Source organism: Rhododendron vialii, chromosome 5a, assembly GCF_030253575.1.
Source record: "Rhododendron vialii isolate Sample 1 chromosome 5a, ASM3025357v1".
Lineage (NCBI taxonomy): Eukaryota > Viridiplantae > Streptophyta > Magnoliopsida > Ericales > Ericaceae > Rhododendron > Rhododendron vialii.
In genome coordinates, this window is record NC_080561.1 from 40502164 (window position 1) to 40522894 (window position 20731).

The 20731-nt window shown below is 39.5% G+C and overlaps 4 protein-coding genes across 8 annotated transcripts in view; 2 read left to right on the forward strand and 2 right to left on the reverse strand.

Annotated features, from left to right (window-relative positions):
* The window catches only part of LOC131325993 (high mobility group B protein 1-like), an 85080-nt gene that overhangs the window by 22593 nt on the left and 41756 nt on the right, over positions 1–20731 (forward strand). The window contains exon 8 of one of the 3 annotated variants that reach the window (XM_058358531.1): positions 6730–7997. The exons of the other annotated variants lie outside the window; for them this stretch is intronic. Coding sequence (XP_058214514.1) covers positions 6730–6776 — 47 coding nt within the window. The 3' untranslated portion in view covers positions 6777–7997. Of the gene's footprint in view, positions 1–6729; positions 7998–20731 lie in introns of those variants that run through there. 3 annotated transcript variants of the gene reach the window in all.
* LOC131325986 (non-functional NADPH-dependent codeinone reductase 2-like) lies at positions 2587–6400 on the forward strand. Its single transcript, XM_058358520.1, has 4 exons — positions 2587–3277; positions 3463–3709; positions 3895–4074; positions 6021–6400. Exons 1-4 carry the CDS (start codon positions 2928–2930, stop codon positions 6243–6245), a joined length of 1002 nt encoding a protein of 333 aa, XP_058214503.1. The 5' UTR covers positions 2587–2927; the 3' UTR covers positions 6246–6400.
* On the reverse strand, positions 7384–8870 carry LOC131325985 (malate dehydrogenase, chloroplastic). Its single transcript, XM_058358519.1, has one exon. It carries the CDS (start codon positions 8868–8870, stop codon positions 7689–7691), a length of 1182 nt encoding a protein of 393 aa, XP_058214502.1. The 3' UTR covers positions 7384–7688.
* LOC131325979 (protein root UVB sensitive 5) lies at positions 13309–20674 on the reverse strand. Of its 3 annotated transcripts, none has more exons than XM_058358506.1 (15): positions 20385–20674; positions 19377–19436; positions 19025–19173; positions 18438–18538; positions 17780–17835; positions 17448–17494; positions 17290–17368; positions 17115–17187; positions 16461–16550; positions 16257–16316; positions 16067–16180; positions 15325–15385; positions 15124–15242; positions 14166–14261; positions 13309–14077 (listed from the first exon to the last, which is right to left on the reverse strand). In XM_058358506.1, exons 1-15 carry the CDS (start codon positions 20546–20548, stop codon positions 13847–13849), a joined length of 1500 nt encoding a protein of 499 aa, XP_058214489.1. In that variant the 5' UTR covers positions 20549–20674; the 3' UTR covers positions 13309–13846. The 3 variants fall into 3 exon arrangements, with proteins under 3 accessions (XP_058214489.1, XP_058214491.1, XP_058214490.1); XM_058358508.1 differs by having other exon boundaries at positions 19377–19485; positions 20385–20433; XM_058358507.1 differs by lacking the exon at positions 16257–16316 and having other exon boundaries at positions 20385–20609.

Genomic DNA, 20731 nt, shown 5'->3' on the forward strand with positions numbered 1-20731 from the left:
TCTAACGGAAAGTTAACGGCAGGGGGGTCCCTTGGTATTGTCGGGTAAAGGAGGGGAGGGCAGTGTCATTTCAAAAACCTCAGAGGAGGTTTCTGTTCGTGTCAGAAACCTCAGGGGAGGTCAGTGAAATTTGCCCTAAAATGTATAGAACTGTAACGGATTCGTGCAATCACAAACAAAATCGATTTTTAATTAACGTAATCAAATACTACCAAATTCACAACCTGCCGAAATTCAATACGTTGCAGAAAGAAAACTTGATGATATATGTCGGAGAAACATGTCATGACCAAGACAACAAGGTCAGGGTTGTCATTGTTTCGCAAAGTTGGAATTTGCCCTCGCCTGGTACTTGCGATTGTCGAGCGTCTGCCTCTTGGAATACAATCACCACTTATAGAAGAAATATTGACAGTCTACACACAGAGCAAACCAACTCGTCATTGCAGTTTCTAGCACAAAGTCCGAATATTGGCAAAAATTGGCAACTGGTCGGACAACGGAAAGGGTGTGGGTCGCGACTGTTCGTCCCCGGGGAAGACACGGGTGCAACTATTCATAGACACGCCGTTTCAGGAAAACCTGCTTGTTGGGGTAACGCACACACCAATTCGGGTAAAAACTAAATTTGTATTACAATAAATGAATAATTAGTTGAAAAAAAATTGGCCCAAAAGGATATTATTGTAGAAAGGCCCAAGCCCAACCCACATCTGTACCCAGCCCTTTGAGCGCCCTCATGATCTATGGGCTAAAGCCCACTTTGTCCATGCCCTCTCTCCTTACAAATCTGGGAAAATGACGGTCAATGACGTGTTTTGATAATTAATAGCCGTCATTTTCTTAGATTCTGGTGGGTATTAATTATCAAAACACATTATTGGCCATCATTTTCCTTACAATCTGTGCACAGATTATGCACAGATTTCTTTGTGGGGCCCACCACGGGTCCCACACAAATCATCCGAGCCGTTCATTAAATGTAAAACATTTTTTCGAGGGTCCTTGTGAAAAATAATCTCAATCCGATACCTATAGGTGCTTGATCCAATCATATAACTTTTCATTATCCGAAAACCTGAATGAAAAGTTAGATGGTTGGATGAAGCACCTATAGGTATTGGATTGAGCTTATTTTTTACGGGAACCCTTAAAAAAATGTTTTACATTTAATGAACGACTCGAATGATTTGTGTGGGATCCGTGGTGGATCCCACAACGAAATCTGTGCACAATCTTTGTACAGATCGCTGTGTGTGTAGCACAGTTCATTGTTATAAGATATAACAATGCAAACCTCAGGGGGTGTGCGTGAAATTTACTCTTTATCTTTAAGAACAAACCCCAACCAGAGATCCAAAAAAAAAAGAGTCTTTTTACCGTCACACCTATTTATACACTCATTTACGTACCTATATTCACAACAATGGTGGAGCCCGCACACACTATACATCCAGTGTGTACGGGCCTCACCCTTATTATGAGTGTGAGTGTGTAAATGAATGTGGTGTTAGAATTATTATAAAAAAAAATAATCCAACCACAAATATATTCCCATGGCAGATGGTATCCGAACTACATCAGAGGAAGAAAGCAAAGATATTAATGGCTTTTTTGGTCAGAGATATTAGTGGTTTTAGCGATTCCGCTGTAGAGTTGTTCCTCCGTTAAAGGATTGGGGGTGCTGTCAAGCGAGGGTGCCATCCTTGCTTGACAGGGTGCTTGTCAGCGGTGTCGAGCGACCGATCTAGCCGTTCATCTCGGCACTGACGGCTCAGATCTAATCCAAGTACATAAATGGTGTGATTGGCCGCTCGACACAGTTGCCAAGCACCCCCGGTTGGCAGTATCCCCGAGTCCGCAAATTAAATGTATACAAAAAAAATAAACATGCATTGCAATATGAATAAGCATCGACTCTAGAAAAAATTAAAATAACATAATAAAAACTGTAGTAAATGATGTTTGTCATTTGCACATAGAGTACAAAAAAGACTAATATAGTTTTGAAATACTATTTTGGGTCTCATTTCTTCAAAAAAATTGAGGATATGGGACTATTTTATATAGAAAAAAATAACGAAAAAAAATCTAGCAGTAGTGAGTCTATATAAGTTAGGGATAACTTTTTTTACATATAATAATTGCATTTCTAAAATTCTTGTTATGGTGACTACCCCTACTAAACCCCCTAGCTCCATCCTTGTGTCTGCACCTGGACATATATCTTTGGGGGACCAAGTATGATGTGACAATAACTTAACAAGGTAACACGGCAGAGTTATCAATTTCGATAGAAATTTTCCTTTCTCTATCCATGTTTGTTAGATGGGTCTTGAGTCTGGACTCTGCTATAAAAATCTTTCAATCACTAACAGCCACGTTACTAAAACTCTATAAAGCAACAAAGGCTTAACAAAGTCGCATGTCATTATCATAGAACTGATGAGAAGAGTATTTCCTCATCTTTCTGTGTTGATTCCGTTTGTATAACAATGTGAGCTTAACTCGTTCAAAAAATCTTTCAATCACTCACGGCACATATTCCATAAAGCCGTGAAGACTTGGAATTTCCAGATTTGGGCGTGGCTTGAGAAGTGTACAACGGCTGCCACCTCTATCCAATCTTTAACCAAGGAGAGAATTGGAGCCACACTTGAGCAGTCCATGTGCTGAATTCAACAGCAAATTCCGTGACGGCATGTTTTGAAATTCCGTGACGGCATGAAAAACGTGACGGCACGGGTTTATGTTATGATAAATAATGATCAGAATCCATTCGCACATCGACCAAACCACATGCAGTTTAACTGAAGTTTGACCTTTGCCCCTTTCTGTTATATATCTCCATCCACTGCTCGCTGCTCTCTACACCATTCACAGCTCTTGGCTACACAGATAACAGAAAAGCTAGCCAGTACATAGAAATGGTGAGCATACCTGAGATTCAGATACCACTGTCAGTACTGGGTTCAACGCCCAATGCTAGTACTCACTGTTCTAGTATTCCTCTCCTGGGCTATGGAACAGCTTCGTGGCCTTTCGGGGAATCAGAAGAAATAAGGAAGGGATCCATTCTAACGGCTATCAAGCTCGGGTACCGCCATTTCGACACCGCTTCGGTGTACCAGTCCGAGCAGGGCCTCGGTGAAGCGATCTCACGAGCTCTCGAACTCGGACTGATCGAATCTCGCGGCGAGTTGTTCGTCACGTCCAAGCTCTGGTGCTCCGACGTGCACCCCCACCGCGTCCTCCCCGCGCTTCAGGATACGCTGCAGTAAGTTCCATGATTTGTTACCATACTTGATACTCCTTCCGTCCCAAATTGCTCATTCTTTTTGGACAGCCGTGCCACTTAAACAATTGTCTATCTTTTACGATCTAGATATGTCCATCTAAGAGTAAATTGTCTATCTTTCAAGGAAATTAAGTTGATCTCAGTTTTTCACTTGTTGTGTTTAGGAAACTTGGGTTGGAGTATTTGGATCTGTATCTAATTCACTTTCCAGTAAGCATGAAGCCAGCGGGAGGCTATGTGGTGCCTTTCAACCAGAGTGATCTTCTTCCCATGGATTTCAAGTCTGTTTGGGAAGCCATGGAAGAATGTCATAAACTAGGACTCACTAAGAATATTGGAGTGAGCAATTTCTCTGTCAAGAAGCTTCAACAGTTGCTTCTAACGGCAAAGATCCCTCCAGCTGTTAATCAAGTCAGTTTTTTTTATTTATTAATTTATTACTACTTTAATTACAGGCAACAATAGAATACAAGAATCTGAATTATGACGTAAGCAAGTAATTAGTCAACGCTCGTGGTACTCTTAATTATTTACGTGGCGATTACTAGACCTACTTGCATGTGCTTACCATTATATTTGGGGTTGAATCATGCAAGGTGGAGATAAGCCCACTTTGGCAGCAAAAGAAGCTGAGGAAGTTCTGTGAGGACAAGGGCATCCATGTCACTGCATACTCACCTTTAGGTGCTAAAGGAACTCTATGGGGAACCGACCAAGTCATGGAGTGTGAGATACTCAAAGAAATTGCTAGGGCCAAGGGGAAGACTCTTGCTCAGGTAATTAACTAACCTCATGTTCATTCCTACGGATAGTCCAGTTGGTTGGTGAATTTTTTTTGCTTCCCACAAAGTTAATCAGGGTTCGATTCTTGGGATCAAATTGCAAGAAATTTCTTATGAATTCTCTAGTCCCGGCATGAATAGTCTGCCGGCTGCCTTAGACCAAACTGGAAGGAGATTAGTTGAGGTGCATATCTGGCTCAAACACCTTTGACCGTACGTCAAACCCAAAAAAAAAGAAAAAAACTCTTGTTCTCAGTTGGTTCTCCGAGCAGTCTGGGCAACTTATGTTCCACCTCAACTAATTTCTTTCCTCGGTTCGTTCAGAAACAGATCATTCACGTCGGACGAGAATTTACAAGATTACTAGTAGTACTTTTTCCGGCATGACTCCAAGAGTTCAAGGAAAAATTATACTATGCCCCAAGGGCATAGCCACGTGGCGCCCCAGGGGCTCTTTGTACCACACAAATATATGTGGGCCACTTTTAGTGTGGTGCAGAAAGCCCTGGAGCACCACATGGCCATACCCGGAGGCATGGAATAATCTCTCGAGTTCAAGAGTACTGGGGTACGACCTATCACATTGATGTGTACATTACATCAATATTGTACTTTGATGAGTACATTACATCATTGAGGAAAGAGATCACGTGGATCATGTACTTTGGTGTGTACATTACATCGACTTTTTGTTCGTTCGAATGGAGGGGACCATTTGACCTGCCTTTCAGAAATTAGTTGGGGGATCGTAAATGCCTCGTTCATCCTAATTTATACTCCTAAGAATTTGGTTTATCAGTAGTCTGGTGTTAAATTTGGTTCATCTTGTTGACATCGGTGAAACTCATTTTTTCAATGAGAATAGTATTTTACGAGCTCTACAAGATGAATAGTTCAAATCGAAAATTAATGTACTGTGGGACCCAAAATGATGATGGTGTAAAACCCATAGTTTCCAATGTTGGCGGAAGGACTATAATCTCGTGTGATTTTAGCTATTCAAAAGAATTTTTTATGGCTTAGATTAAAAAAAAAAAATAAACCACTTTCTAGGAAGAGTAGTTTCTTCCGGAGAAGAGTCTTTTTAAAATCTAGTCGTTGAAAGTAAAGATGAATGGTTGGAATATAGCAGAAGCTCTCAGCAGTTGGATCGCAGGAAAGCTGAGTCCTATATAAAATGGTCGTATAACTTTTATCTAACCACTCCGGTATGTGTTGATGAATAACGCCCTTGGGTGAAGTTTAGACATTCTCATTGAATAAAAAGAAGAAAAGAGTGAATATTTTTTGTTGATTAATAGGACATTTGCACTTGTGCATTACCGATGCTCTGGATTTTTAATGAAGGAAACAAGGAAATGAGCACAGAAATTGAATCAGGTCTATTAGGCCTGCCTTTTCTATTTCCTTCCGATTTTGATTTGGAACATGGTTCGACGGCATTACTCCTCTTGAGTTCCCCGATTTTCAAAGGTTTAAGGGACATTAATTTAGAGTAGTAAAACTTTCTAAGAACAATCACTTTGCATATATATAGACAAATTGATCTGTCTCCGGTTCTCCCCGCCCATACCCATCAATTGGGGATTATATGAAGCCTGTTATTAGTTTGATATTTTGTTTGATAGTTAATTCAATGAATTCACAGCCCGGTCTATCTGTTAGGCAGCATACTCAATGAACAGACTTATGTGCACAGATTCTATGCCCGTGAAGTCTAAACCTGGTCGTCTGTTTGGCAATCCAACGGTCCAATCTCATCTCGGCACCGTGGAGTTTCCAAGCCGTTCATTGTTGAACGGACGGCTCAGATAGTGCACAGCACCTTACACGCCCCCCATTTGTGAAGTCCTTATCTGGGGTCTGAGTTTGTGTAGATAAGTCAATGCGCATAGGCTTTCTAACCCCCAATTTATTGTTGTTTGTTTGCGTGTGAAAAGGTTTGCTTGAGATGGGTTTACGAGCAGGGAGTGAGCGTACTGGTAAAGAGCTTCAACGAGGAGAGGATGAGAGAAAATCTCAACATATTTGGTTGGAAGCTAAGTTCAGAAGAGTGTCAAAAGATTGATCAAATTCCACAACGGAAGGCGTATCCTGGACTCGAGTTCGTATCCGATGCTGGCCCTTTCAAATCTGTTGAGGAGCTCTGGGATGAAGAAATTTGAATGTTAATGAGTAATATAGTAGTAGAATCTATTAACTACGAATAAGTTGGATTTGGTTACGACCAACGGTTATAACTGCTAGGAATTGTTATTTGTTCTTTTAAAATAACACTTGTTTGGTAATTTCAAGTCCGATCCCACCAACTGCAATCTAAGGTCGCATGTCACCCTGTAAACCAGAGTCTCCTTTCACAGCTATATCACACGAGTTTTATTTTGTTTTGACAAGGCAAAGAAATTATACTCCTATTTTGGCGTGAAAACTTGTCAGATTTTGAAAACTTTACCAAATGGAATTCAGGCAAAGTATATATATCCAAAACAAAGTTGGAGGAAGCAGGAAGGTTTCACTAAGCTCCTACTCTACAACTCAAAACCCAACCCAAATCACCCATACGAAAGACAATTTCATTCAATAAGATACACCCAATCCAAATTGAAATATCCATAATCAAACACGTGCAATTCCTTGCACAAAATAGTCAGGATGGTGTACCTGACCTGCACGAGACATCATCTGAACCAAAATAACAGCAGTTGTGCATGAGGGAGGGTGTGAAGGAAATTCGCACATAGTCTGGGCAAGGAATTCCCTTGCAATATATAAGCATGAGGGAAACTAGAGAAGGTGCATTCTGGAGTTGAATTCTACAGTTCTACTCAAACCTAGTAACTGTGGGTGCGCAGAACGTGCATTGCCACAAGCACGATGACCTTGTGTGGATTTCTTATTGGGGGGAAAATCTGGAAACTGAAACGATTAAGAAAACACGGAGGAAGTCAATTCTCGTCTGGTCGGAGACTCTTTGCTAAAGTTGTGCAGGGAGGTAGGTGGGAGGACGCTGGCGTGGTTTCAGATTCCGAGTGAACACAATTTTGACTTCGACTCCAATGAAGATGAAAACTAGTAAAAAACAGACCCTCGCTTTGCTAACTTATGCACACCACACTATTGAGATGATCTGGTTTGCTGGAAAGTAATGTGCATACTCAAACCTGTCCGGGAACCTGCACAGGGTATTATGCTACAAACAAACATTGATGGGCAATGCCACCAAATTCGGATGTGAGAGTAGATTGAGATGATCACACCTGCGGAAATTGAGAGACAGAGACACAGAGTTCTTCCATACAGGTATAGTCAAGACCTTCGGTACCACAGATATTATTAACTACTTAAACTCATATCAAGGTTCTCACTTCTCAGTGCCATAATGCACCAGTTATGTTATCGACCTACTGCCGATCAGAACAGAAGTCTACAACACTACTTTACCCACTCCCGGGGTTTCCTTTAACGAAAGCACTTCAACACAAAAGAAATCAGGAAAGACAAAACTTTCAAGCATTCTACAAAACTTGGCCTAGAAATGAATCCACCACATTAAGTCCAAACTTACATTATTCCCGTGCCTCCAAGCATGCCTTCAGCCATCAAACTCCTCATGCAGCCACCGTCTGCTTGTTGGCAAATTCAATGCCCTTATCAATACTAGCCTTCAGTTCCGGCTTGAGGGCTTCCAGAGCCTTCTGCTCAAACTCACTCAATCCCTGGAGGTCAGAAGAAATGACTGCCTCAACTCCTTTCTTCCCAAGCTTCACCCTCGATGCAAAGAATGGAAGATCAGTGATTTCAGACTCTACAAAACAACACTCATAGACATCGCTATCTCCGTCAAGAGCACGGAGAGACGATTCGACGAATCTCGCCGCTGCATAAGCCATTGACAGGGTCGCAGACCCCGCCCCAGCCTTCGCCTCCACAACCTCAGTCCCCGCATTTTGAATCCTGACGGTTAGCTGTTGAATTTCCTCATCCGTAAAACTAACCGAAGGTTTCGTTTTTGACAGCAGAGGCAAAATAGTAATCCCTGCATGTCCTCCAATCACCGGGACGTCAACGTCAATAATCCTCAAGTTCTTCTTCTGGGCAACAAATGTGTTTGCCCTAACCACATCAAGAGTCGTGACACCAAAGAGCTTTTTCGGATCATACACCCCCTTCTTCTTCAAAACCTCCGCCGCAATGGGAACTGTTGAGTTAACTGGGTTGCTTATAATGTGGATGAAGGCATCCGGACAGTTATCCGCTACAGCCTCAACCAAGTTCTTCACTATGTTGGCATTTATGTTGAATAGGTCGTCGCGAGTCATACCCGGTTTTCTTGGAACTCCTGCTGGGATAACAACAACATCAACGCCTTTTAGACAACTGCCCAGTTCAGAAGCTCCAGTGAAGTCCAATGTTTGGGAGGGAGTGTTGCAGTGGCTGAGGTCAGCAGCGACTCCCTTGACATTTGCTATATCGTAAAGGTGGAGTGCTGAAACCAATGGGGACATCTTGATCAAAAGCGCTAGTGGTTGACCAATCCCACCAGCTGCTCCAAGAATTGCTACTTTGTAAGAAGCCTGGGGTCGAAAGGTTTTCCCCGGTGTCTGATTTTGTTTCAGGGCCTTCCCCAACAATGATGACCCTGTTGCCGTCTTGAGGCCAGAGAAACTCTTAAGACTGTTCTGGGGATTGAACCTCACACCCCAGGCCTTCGATTGCGGATTGAGGCTCATTTTGGGGCCAAAGGATGCGGTTGAGCCAATTGAAAAGGTTGTCGCTGATGTAGCTTCCATCTTGTACCCTGTCGGGCAATAAGAATATCAGGGGCTTGCATCTAAGGTGTTTGACCACATAAAGTAGCTCATCCACTGAAAAGAACCCATAACAATGACAAAATTCTAAGCATGTATAAACATGCATTCTACTGATTCGAAGTTTTACGTAATGCTAAACTAGGAAGTAGTAATCTTTTCCTACTCAACCAATAAACAAAGATGGATTGCCAGTCAAAGAAAACAAAAAAAACAAAGATGCATTTATTCCTCCAAATGGGCATTAAGGTGTTACAAAGGAACCATCAGAATTGCACAAGATGCTGAACTTTTACCGACTACTGAGTCGAGGTAGTAAAACTAAAGCCTACGTTCCCATTTGATATGAACCAACTCCATCAACCCAATTGGTCACCCTTGTATACTTGGATTGTTGGGGCCCAACCCTCGCCAAAAGGCAATTATTGATCATTTCTTGTTCATTATGAACTCTTCATGTGGTTTTTCTTCCTCCTATGTGGTTTAATGTTGGGCTGATTGTGTAGTTTGTCGTTTGTGTGGTTTGGACTTTCACATGTAGTTGATTGTCCAATTTAATGCACCAACTAAATATTCCCCTATCGACTAGCACTATGAAAACATTCTCATTTGCAAATAAGTGGAAGTTCACAAATCTATGCAGCGTTGAGTTTGGGAGTCACATCCGCAGTAGGTCAAGCAATGTTGCAAGTTTTCAATCTCAAGATGTCTCAACCCTTGCAAAGGTAGCAAAAAGATTCTGAATCTATGGAACCAAACAAATGCTCTTTGACCCCGCAACAAAAAAATTTGATTTAGCAATTAGACTGAAGAGAAACATAATCTGCACGAATAACTATACAACTCAAGAATAAAGACCATTGTATATTTAAACCAGATGCAGAAGTCGGAGACAGGAGTCAAAGAGACAAGGATTAGTTATATCTGAAAAGACTTAGTGACAGACAGTTGGGTTGACAGCTTGTTGAAATCTTGTAGGTAAAAGATGGGATGAGACAGATACATAGCACACAAGTTTGACTTTGGCTGCAGCTAGGACAATAAGAGAGCAGTGAATGAAATGGGCACAAATAAGAGTAAAGGAGTTCACGGTGTCAAAGCCATCACATAACAGTAGAAGAGATGGAATTGCCTAGCTTTCCTTATTTCAGTTAAAATCTTTTACAAACCTAAATCAAAAGCTCTTATGGTCAAACTAATCTCAGGGAGAGAAAAAATATCCACTACTTCCACTAAAAACTGAACCACAGGGAACCTTAAACCTCTATAGCTTTCTACGGAATATAAGTAGATATGATGAATAATACTTTTAGTCTTCACTCTTCAGTCTTGGCAAATATCTGTATGGTGTATTTTCATGTTATGAAGGTGTGAAAACATTATTTTCTTTGTTGAGACTCTCCACTCGTAAATTTTGAATGCAAATTAGAAAACTTCTAATTGAGGAAGAACACACCGGACAACACGTATTTCCACATCAACCAGATGAAACAGTACGGTAATAAGTAATAAGTAATCCAAAGTTGCAATAGCTTATGGTCGGGTTAGTGAAGCTTGACTCAGTCTTGGTCTATCACTTTGTTGACTATTACGGGGTTCAACCTTTTTTAATTGATGAAGAAAACCTTAATGTATACTGATAAGAGTTGCAGCAGCTGATCTAAATCTGGCATTCCCTTAATTCAATGCACAGTGAAAAGTGGTGTGAGCCATGGACATACCGAATTGCACATTTGGAAACCTAACTGCCCTATTTTCTTCATGAGATACATACTGAAAACTCCTGTGAGCCACGAATGTACCCAATTGCACCTTTGGGATAAATATCTGCGTCTTGCATTCTTTGTTCCTACTTAAATTGTTCATCTTTGCGCATCGTTTGTGTTGTGATTTGGCCGATTTTTTAGCATGTTATTTGGGGAAAAGAAAAAGTGACATGCTAATTTTCTTTTACAAATTGAAGGGTTTTTTAACTCACTTTTTTCTTTTCCCAAATGACTAGCGTAACATATTAACTTCATAAATTTATTATTCAATTTAGTGAAATGCTTAAAAAAGATAAGAAAACTGTAAAGGAGGGCAGCAACCAAGACTTGACACATGTACCTACGCATTGTTGGTCAGAAAATAGCGAGTTCAATCACAAACCAAACCAACACAAAACTCACGAATATCCGAAGCTACAAATCCACAAGCCTGGGAAGAAATACAGACTTTCCAAATTTATCAAGTCCTTAGGATATCCGACTGAGCTGATCTTTTATAGGGATTCTTAAGAAATAATCTGAAAAAAATTGAGCAGCTCCAATCATTTGTGTGGGACCTCGAGGTGGGTCCCACACAACGCGGCGTGCAAATGGTGTACCCTAAATGGAGTACCCATAGAAGGACTCTAAGTCAATCGACAAACCAAGCCAACACAAACTCACGAATCTCCAAAGCTACAAATCTACAAGCCTGTGGAAATAAAAATAAAAAACTTTCCAATTCTAGAATCGAATTCATATCAACGGACGGATCGGAACAAATTCATCAATAACAAACCCAACCTCAATCAAAATGTCATTACTATGGAGCACAAAACAATCAGTTAAAGCAAACACGAACTCGCTTTTCTTCGAAGCCTTAAAAAATTTACAAGAATCCGTATAACATCAAACACATCCTTCAAACAAATACGAAGAAGAATTTAGAAGCTCAAAAAAATTAGCAGAAGATTGAATAGGAACGAATGCGATTACCTTTGAGCTAATAGCGAAGAATCGAAATCAAGGGATTGAGATATAGAAGTAGGAACGGGGAGAAATAGTTTACCTAATTCAGCTGGGAAGTGTGGGGGTTAATCGGGGCCCTCTGTTTTGGTTTGGTATCTCCGCCGTTTGGCCTCGTGAAAAACTATGAGAGAGAGAGAGAGAGAGAGAGAGAGAGAGATGAACCAACAGCCGTTGTTTGGGACACGTGATAAAAAAAACAAAAATGCTAGGGGTACATATGAAATGTACATATTATGTACATATCAGTTTTGTGGGGCCCACTTCGGGTTCCACAAAGATAATTCAAACCACTCATTATTTTTCAAACATTTTTTTATGGAGCTCCGTAAAAAATCAGAACAACCCGATATCGGTAAGGATTTTTTCTTAATTTGTGGAGGCGAAACTACTTAACTGATTAGTTTCGCCCTTACAAATTCAGAAAAAATCCTTACCGATATCGGGTTGAGCTGATTTTTTACAGGGCTCCATAAAAAAATATTTTAAAAATAATGAGCGGTTCGGATTATCTTTGTGGGCCCCGAATTGGGCCCCACAAAATCTATATGTACATTGTATGTACATATTGTATGTACCAATAGCAGCACTCTAAAAAAAAGGAGAAATAAACATGTTTGGGTCACCGAATCTCCCTGGGGAATCCAATCGTTCGATTCTTTCTGTTGAGAGATCTTGATCGTTAGCCCGTAGAAGGCTCGTTTGACGGCTGTGATTCAATTTTGAGAAACATGATTTTGGCTCTTTTGACCTTTTTTTTAGTAGTAGTAGTAGTAGTAGCGTGAGTGTGTGTGTGTATATATATATATATATATATATATATATATAAAGTCATGGAATAAATTATAGTACAATAATATGCTCGGATCATCGAAATTCGAACGAAAAAGAGAGGTCTGCATATTATTAAAATGATGTGGTCTTTACGGAAGACTGTATATATACACACACAATTGAATTACTCAATCATTTGCGTGGGGTAATACGCAAACATTGAGTCAAATGTTGTATCAAATGTTTTGTGAACTAACCGGCCCCATATATAAATAGAAATAGAAATAGAGATTCTTTTGTGACTTGTCTTTTTTTTTTTTTTAAGGAAATAGAAATACCATTAAAAAGGACCCATCTTTTAATAGGTTTGTTTGTTGTAATTTTGATAAATTCATGTTAACTTTTTTAAATTAATCATTGGTGTTGACGAGCAACACCTACAAATCATATAATCATGATCAAAAAACTTTTTAAAAAAATGACAAATAATACAAAAAAAAATACCAACTATCATAAAAATGATTAATTTAACCTAAGAAAATTTCTACAGCAACAAATATTCACAAAAATATTTTACAGCGTGTATGTAAAGTGTTCGTGCGAATATTTGCGATCGTAGTAGAATTGATAACCTAAACCCAAGCAAAGTCAGATACAATCACATAGCTGACCTAGCCAAGCCTATGGGCAGCCACCAGCATCAGCCTAAAAACCTTAGTAACAACTACTAGAGCAATATCATTGCACAATAGCCTGAAATATCACAGTAAACTATGAAAAAAAGAAATGAAAAAAAAAAAAAACATCGCTTTCTCGCTCTTACGTGTTCAAGACATGCCTTAAAATTTTTGTCAAGGAGCGACGAAGAGAGGTAATCGATTAACCTACATAGGATTTTTATAATAGCTAATCAAATCGTACTTTTATAGCGTCTGGTTGATAACTTGAAATGTGACTTCAAGCTGTCACTATCCTTAGAACCTTCAAGTAACCTGAAAAGACACAAGCCTTTCGCAAGTATTGTTAACGCGACTCGAACTTATGTCCTCCTGGTCGTCAAATTATACAAGAACAAACTTTTAACCACCAGATCACTGACCGACACACTCCAAAGCACATTGTACACAGGTTAATGCACGTTTCAAAATGTGGTACTCGTCTGTTATTGAACCCTGTTCTTCTTCCTTCACCAACAACCTCCGAGGCAGTACAAGCTTTTCGGTCAGGACGGAATGCAACCAAATTGACAGCCATCTGTGCATCTCTGTCATACCGAACAGCTCCTCTCCTAACTAGAGAAGCACCAAATGCATTCATGTGTCCACCTGCACTTCAATCGTTACAGATGCACTTTCTGAGGCACGATGGAGATGTCTCCAATCATGATAATCATGAATCAGGGTCAGATAGTGATCAAACAGCACCAATTTCTTCAATGGAATGTTCCTTGGGGACCTTCAGGCTTATTTTCTGTGTATCCCATCCACCTACTTTCAACTTTTCCATGAAATTCTGAAACCTATCTTCCAATTCCGCTAAGCTTTGCCCAATCTGATCATAGCAATCAGCATCACTCTTGTAATTCAGATGGAGCCAATATGTCTGCCACACGCTTCGCAAAACCGCTTGACTTGTGGCTCCAACCTGTACAATGTATAATGTCTCTTATATCAAACAGATTAGTAGTTTAGTACCATAGGCCCATAATTGCTCACAGGTGCGGAGTGCATACCTTGAAGGTCACAAACACCTCAAAATCTATCTTGTTCTGTTTGTTCACAACGAGGACATATTTCTCCTTCTCAAATAATTTCAGAAGCATCTTCACCTGTAGCAACCAGATAAAATTCAAGAGTCCATCTCTGTCAGCCTGAGAGCTACTTCATTTCAGATAAATGGCTCTCATGAAACTGATAAATCATCTAATACACAAAATTCAGCACATCAAGAGCTTTTATGTGGCGGTAGATTGCGTTGTCTTCTTTCCTTAATGGCAAAGATCTGTGTCTTGTACTAGAATGTGATCGTGAGATATGTTCAAGTCATTGATTGCTTGATGCATCCGTAAAAATCTTGTATGCTGGGAAAAAGGACACATGTTAAGGGAGTAGCCCAAATGTCATTTCATAAAAAGGTATCAGCAAGGGTTCTTAAGCATAAATTGCCGAGCAAAAAAAAAAAAAGGATTCTTAAGCATAAATTAGAAAGTCATATTCGGCACCACTTCATGCACCACAACATTCAGCATGGCCCGTTTGAGACATGCCCAAAGTCCAGAACTTATCTGCATCACTAGCCTAAGTAGCCATGCCATCAAACCAAGCGTACCTCCAGAGCTATAATAACAGCCTTTGCCAATTCGCAGCTAAGCAAACTCCAGAAAACCTTCGAAAGTGTTTTGAGTACAAATAAATTACTTAAAACTGACTTCTTCAGAAGTTAATTTCGTTCTAATGATCCAAGTACTACAACAATTTTCATAAAACAGAATTTCAAACTCCAGTCCTCCAAGAAGATCAATCTGAAATGAATCTAGTGAACTCTTATGGGCATTTCATGTCAAGTTCAAACATCAGTGACCCCAGATCAAGATGGCCTTTCTATCTCACTTGATGAGGTAAAAAGCACATGATAGTATCAGATACCTAGAACAAATTTGTAGAGTCTACAAGTGGGAAATGAGGCAATACCTTGGAAACAGATATATCCTCACCAAGCATCTCTTTCAAGCAAACTCCAAAGATGATTCGTGGTTTTAAAAATCTTTCCCATGATAAGATATTTTCCCGTCTGTTGCAATCAGCACATCCTGATTCAAAAATACTAGAAATTTCCTTATTGTTTGTTGAATGAAATAACTAGAATGTGACAGGGATGACCCATAACACTACCTGGGACAGAAGAGTGTTTAACATGCAATTCTACCAGCATTCGAGCACGCTTGAGATTTATCTGCAGAAAAGGCGAGTATTAAATATGGTTAGCTAAAAAAAACCTTAACACAAAGATATTGCTTTCACTTCATCTGAACTTCTATTCTCCAGCTCAGCAATGTGTAGGAAAGATTGATTCAAATAGAGAACACCAAAACTTAAGGCTGCAAACAAGCTGAGTCGACCCGGGATTCCAGTGTTTGAGCTCGGCTGATAAAAATTAGTTGAACTTGAGCTTGAGTCAAGCTTATATTTTTTAGCCGACCCGATTTCAAAATAAAAATCAAGCCTAGACTAAAGTCCTATTAAGGATCAAATCAAGAAATGATTAAAATTAATGTACATATCTCCATAAATAGGATTTAACTAGTGTAAAACTGTGCTACGATCCTACCTACACCGAGCAAGGGATATGCTTGAGCTCAGCTAGTTAGTAAACGAGCCTAACGTTTGGCTCGAGCTACTTCACGAAGAAAAAATACTGAACTTCAACAAGCTTTTAACAAACCAGCTCGAGTTGTTCATGGACAACTCAATTTGTGTGCTGCCCTTCTAAAACTCACTCCTTTCAGCTCTACCTATGAAGGGTTGCCTCCCAACTTACATCCAAATGAGAGAGAGAGAGAGAGAGAGAGAGAGAGAGAGAGAGAGAGAGAGAGAGAGAGAGAGAGAGAGAGAGAGAGCATGTGGGATGTCTTACACTGTTAAATTGAAGAACTGAAAGAGATTGATAACGTAACCAAAGGTGCAGAAGCCGCATGGTCATCCATGTCACCACTAACACTGGATAAGAGGTTGAAAGACCAGGTGCATCCTGCATTTATGTTTTGCAAAGTGAGAAGCATTGTCACATAACCTGATTGATCGTATTGTCAGAGCACATAATGTACCAAAAGCAAGATGCCGAGACCAAGGCCAAGCAACTGCGCAGAAACTTCCCAAACTTCCTCCTACCATGTGACCAAAAAAGTTTTTAAAAGAATCTAATCAAGGATAACCTACATGACCTTGTATGATGCACCAGAGAATTGTAGTTCAAGTAATCATAGTACGAATGAATAAAATCATAGTTGAGATAAGTACAGATACCAAACCTTAGCTGCTACTTCTCCCAGATTTCCTGAGATTGCAAAATGGTTTTGAATCACACGAAATGAAGGATCTTTTAGTCCCCTTGCGACAGCCTGATCAAATTATTGGGTAAACGTGAAATCATGATTGTTTTTATAAATCAAGACATTATGCACTTCAAGATTGAAAGACTTATAGGAACACGGACAACATTTTTTTTTTTTGATCGGCAACACACACAACAAAATTACAGTTAAGGTAAGGCTAGAGGGCGAAGACCTACGTTAACTTTTCATTGAATGCAGTCAGTAAAAAAGCCTATGCATTTACGAGATCTAACTAGCGAAACGACATCAAACCCTACTAAGCCTTCTTTCCCATTGGATAGGGTATGCCGGATGCATATTTTTGGCCATTCCACTATGTCTCTAGTTATATGTTTATATGACAAGATACTAAATTTCTAAAACGTATTGAGCTAGCGGTAAACAAAGGGTTAATTCCACGCATCCCCCTTCCATCTCCAGAAAGGAAAATTCTGAACACAAAAAGGCGTATGAAGTGTAATTTTGCATGTAGTCCTCAACTGATCCATTTAAACTACTCGCAAAGTGGGTAGCGTATGGTGCAATATGCTAAACCAAGAAATGGTGTATCGAGGTAAGGTTCCACAATACCTTGGTAAGATTCCCAAGAGATGCCAGGGGTAGAAAATACACAGGGTATAACTGTGTAGTAAGATCAAAGATACTGCATAAAGTAGTGACAAAATTATGTTATGTTGTTTGTTGTTGAACTAGCAGGAATAAGAAAGACTTGATTAGTTCACAACCAAAAGCATATTACAATGACCTTCCTGCACTGCCAATGAAGTCTGCATACATGCGCCACTGTTTAGGATCATCATCAAATAGATTTCCAAACCGGCCACCTGAAAAGATAGGCGATAGCTATAGTTACACATTCAGCAAAGCTCTTTCTGTCCCTCACTCAATTGATAATTTCCACACCGATGAATAACCGCCCAACAGCACCGATGCCATCCTTGGTTACCCATCTGCAGACAAATTCAAGTACCTTTAATTCAGATTCAGACTATGCTCCAAACTTCCAAGATTAACAGAGCGGCTCTCTCTTCCATTGAACTATTGCAATTGCAAATGCACATGCAGCAATTCATATAAAGGGAACAATTTGTCAAGATCTTTTCGCCCATAACTTAAGGCCATGCCATGCCACGCTCTCTCACCAGTGTCCTATACACACCATAACTTGCAACTAAACATTTGAAAAATCATAGGTGACAGAACAGACCATGGAACCCAAAATATAAAAAGTTTACCTAATCGCAGCAGCAGAAGCAGCTGCAGTAGTTCCAGAGAAGCCTACCCCAACAGCCTGCATAGTAAGTCAACTAAATTCATAGCCAAATAGACCCATCTTAAATCTGCAATCTACAATCTACAACTAATCAGCAACAAATGAATACACGTAAACAAGCAAATAGGCCAAATGAATAAACATGCATGGTACAGACATGAACATCATGTCTGTAGAACAGATGTAAATATGGTGACATAATAGAACATTATTTCTGAATATCTGAGAATAGACAAGCCACAGATGTAAACACCACCTAACTAAAATGAAGCTTTATTGAACAAGAGTCAGGACCATAAGAGAACAGATTAAAGGTACTCAGCACCTTTTCACGCTATTCCAATCCTATCGGAAAGTCAAAATTTTATTTACTACATGAGATTTTTTCAAAAAATTGAACGGACGTATAATATCTCGATTCTCAAGCAAAAGACGTAATGTTAAAAAACTGATCTCCTATACCATTCAGGTGAATTTCATTTCAAAAGAATATATGGGAGACTAGACAAGTTAAAGGATACAATTTAGGCTGGTAGGCAAATTTAGCAACATGTCAGAGCTTGTAAGTTCATAACTCACATACCAAAGTGGAATTAATGACCTGGGTTAGATTGACATGCCTTTAAGAGACTTGAAGTCACCAAAGCATGACAAATCCATGCAGTAACATTGGTAGGGAACTGTAACAACATGTATTCCAAGTACTCATCTGACACTGATCCTGCATTAGATGTGAACAAAGGGTTCAGAGAAAGTGTAAAAAGCAGAATATAAACGAAAAATAGCAGGGTAGCAAATAAAACATCCTCGGCAACCAAATCCTACAGGCTACAACTATATATGGTTTGTACGTATTTCCCAACACTCGTGACAACATTGCCCCAATTGAGGTAGTAACCACATTGTTCACAGTGACAAAATTAGGACAGCTAAATGCAGACAACAACTAAACTGATCCAACAAAATCCATTTCAGTATAAATACATCTTACCATCCTTCACAGGATTTCTGTTTTGATAGATAGAAAAGATCCTTAAATTGGATTGTTTCTCACGTTCCAAGTCACATAAACCCATAAACAGAAATGTTCAAACAAGGAGATTATTAGGGAAACTTCCTGCAATTATATACCTATATGTGTATGTTTATGACTATGACTCAAAGTATCGAAGTCTTAAAGAATACAAAGCAGTTAGGGTATGTGTACCTGGGAAACCTGCCGGTAGAATAAAATCTCTGACAATACCTGGCAACCAAGACAATTCCACAATGGCAAGATGTGAACCTTGGAACCCATTAGTTTCAACCCCTTTTTCCTCGGAAAAAATGCTTACTTGCACTTTGTCAAATATGTACCTGTCTTGTAGCAAAACAAATAAAAAGAAGCAACCCACCACTCACCATCCAAAAAACCAAAAGACCATTCACATGAATGCTTTAAGCATGCTAATTTAACTCAATATAGAGACAAGCGCGAGTTCAACTATCATCAATCAGCACAACATCACCAAAGAACCACATTCACTAGCATTAAAAGGAATAGAAGTCATTCAAAATACCTTTTCGAAGTGCCATTTGCGTATCTTTCCATTATAATCACATTTGGTTCTGCCTGCCCTCTGCAACAGACAACCCAAGGAAGCAGTAAAGCATTTTATGGCAGTAATCCTGGACCAATGTAAGAATGCAACCACCAAGTAAGAGTACAAATCCACCAAGCCCATCCAAAAAGAAGGCTCTATTTGGGCAGATAAGAATTCCCAAATGAAGGGATATCATTCAATGAAAATAGATATTCATGTCGATTGACTTTGACAACTTATCACGATGGATTTGAAATAACCACTTAACACGAGTGATTGGAAATCCCTAAAATGAATATCTTCTACCTCAAATTCATCCTTAACACTTGTTTCACAACCATCCTACACCTACAATTCTCCAACTTTTGTCAAAACTGAACATTAAATTCCTTCACTCAAAATCCACAACTATCCACACAGAGCACAAGGATGAAATAAAAAAATTCAACTTTTCGCTCCTTATTTGTATTTGTTTCTATAATGCAGTGAATCTTAAAGGCGATTTTAATAGCTTTTCTCGTGGTCAGTATGCCTATTATTTTATATCCCTTTGAAACACAAGTAGTCTAACTTCTGGAACTGTAGTTATACAAGTATTCCTATCAAAACACATCTTTATCACCTCTAATTCACCTGTCTTACTATTTCCACGAGCCACATATACAAAATAGTATTGCATTTTTTTCAAAGCTGAAGAGTCCTTCATTTGCAATCCACATCTACCCCAACATAGCACAAGAGGAAAACCACAAATTCGAACTTTTTGCTCCATTTTTTATTTTTTTGGCTCGGCAAAAAAAGAGAATTTATTAATCTTTGAACTTTTTCCTCCATATTGTACTTGTCTCTCAATTGTCCTGAGGCTTAAAGGGAGATTCAATTGTTTTTTCTCGTAGTGATTATGCATACGTACCATAAAAAATGCAATGACTTAAATGTTTCGTTTTTTCCAAACAAGTGTAGATTTTTTTTTTCTTGTAATACCTCGCATTTTCAGAATCTTTACGGTTTCCCCGGGATGGCTCAGCGGAAGGGGGAGAAGAGCAGTGAATCTGATTACGATGATGCCGGAATTTCGGTCTTTTCATCAGCTTCTTGGAGGATTCGAATGCAAATGTTGGGGAGCTGAATCGAACGGTACACGCCATAGAGAACTTCGTAATGCCTTCTCTCGGATTGAGTTAGGGTTTCAGCAAGAGAATTGCAGACTTCCACGAGGAAGAAGATTATGGCGCCTTGGCGCGATTGCTCTCTATCGTATCGTGTAACTGTAAACGGTTGAATCCAAAGTAGTTGCGTGGCACCCTTCTTTACCAGCAAAATAAACGCAG

Coding starts and splice junctions, on each gene's coding strand:
- LOC131325986 (XM_058358520.1), top strand. CDS start 2,928: ATGGTGAGCATACCTGAGATTCAGATACCACTGTCAGTACTGGGTTCA. Junction 3,710..3,894: donor TCCCTCCAGCTGTTAATCAA/GTCAGTTTTTTT, acceptor GAATCATGCAAG/GTGGAGATAAGCCCACTTTG. Junction 4,075..6,020: donor AGGGGAAGACTCTTGCTCAG/GTAATTAACTAA, acceptor GCGTGTGAAAAG/GTTTGCTTGAGATGGGTTTA.
- LOC131325985 (XM_058358519.1), bottom strand. CDS start 8,870: ATGGAAGCTACATCAGCGACAACCTTTTCAATTGGCTCAACCGCATCC.
- LOC131325979 (XM_058358506.1), bottom strand. CDS start 20,548: ATGGCGTGTACCGTTCGATTCAGCTCCCCAACATTTGCATTCGAATCC. Junction 17,188..17,289: donor TTCATTGGCAGTGCAGGAAG/GTCATTGTAATA, acceptor TACTTTATGCAG/TATCTTTGATCTTACTACAC. Junction 16,317..16,460: donor TGGGAGAAGTAGCAGCTAAG/GTTTGGTATCTG, acceptor GTCACATGGTAG/GAGGAAGTTTGGGAAGTTTC.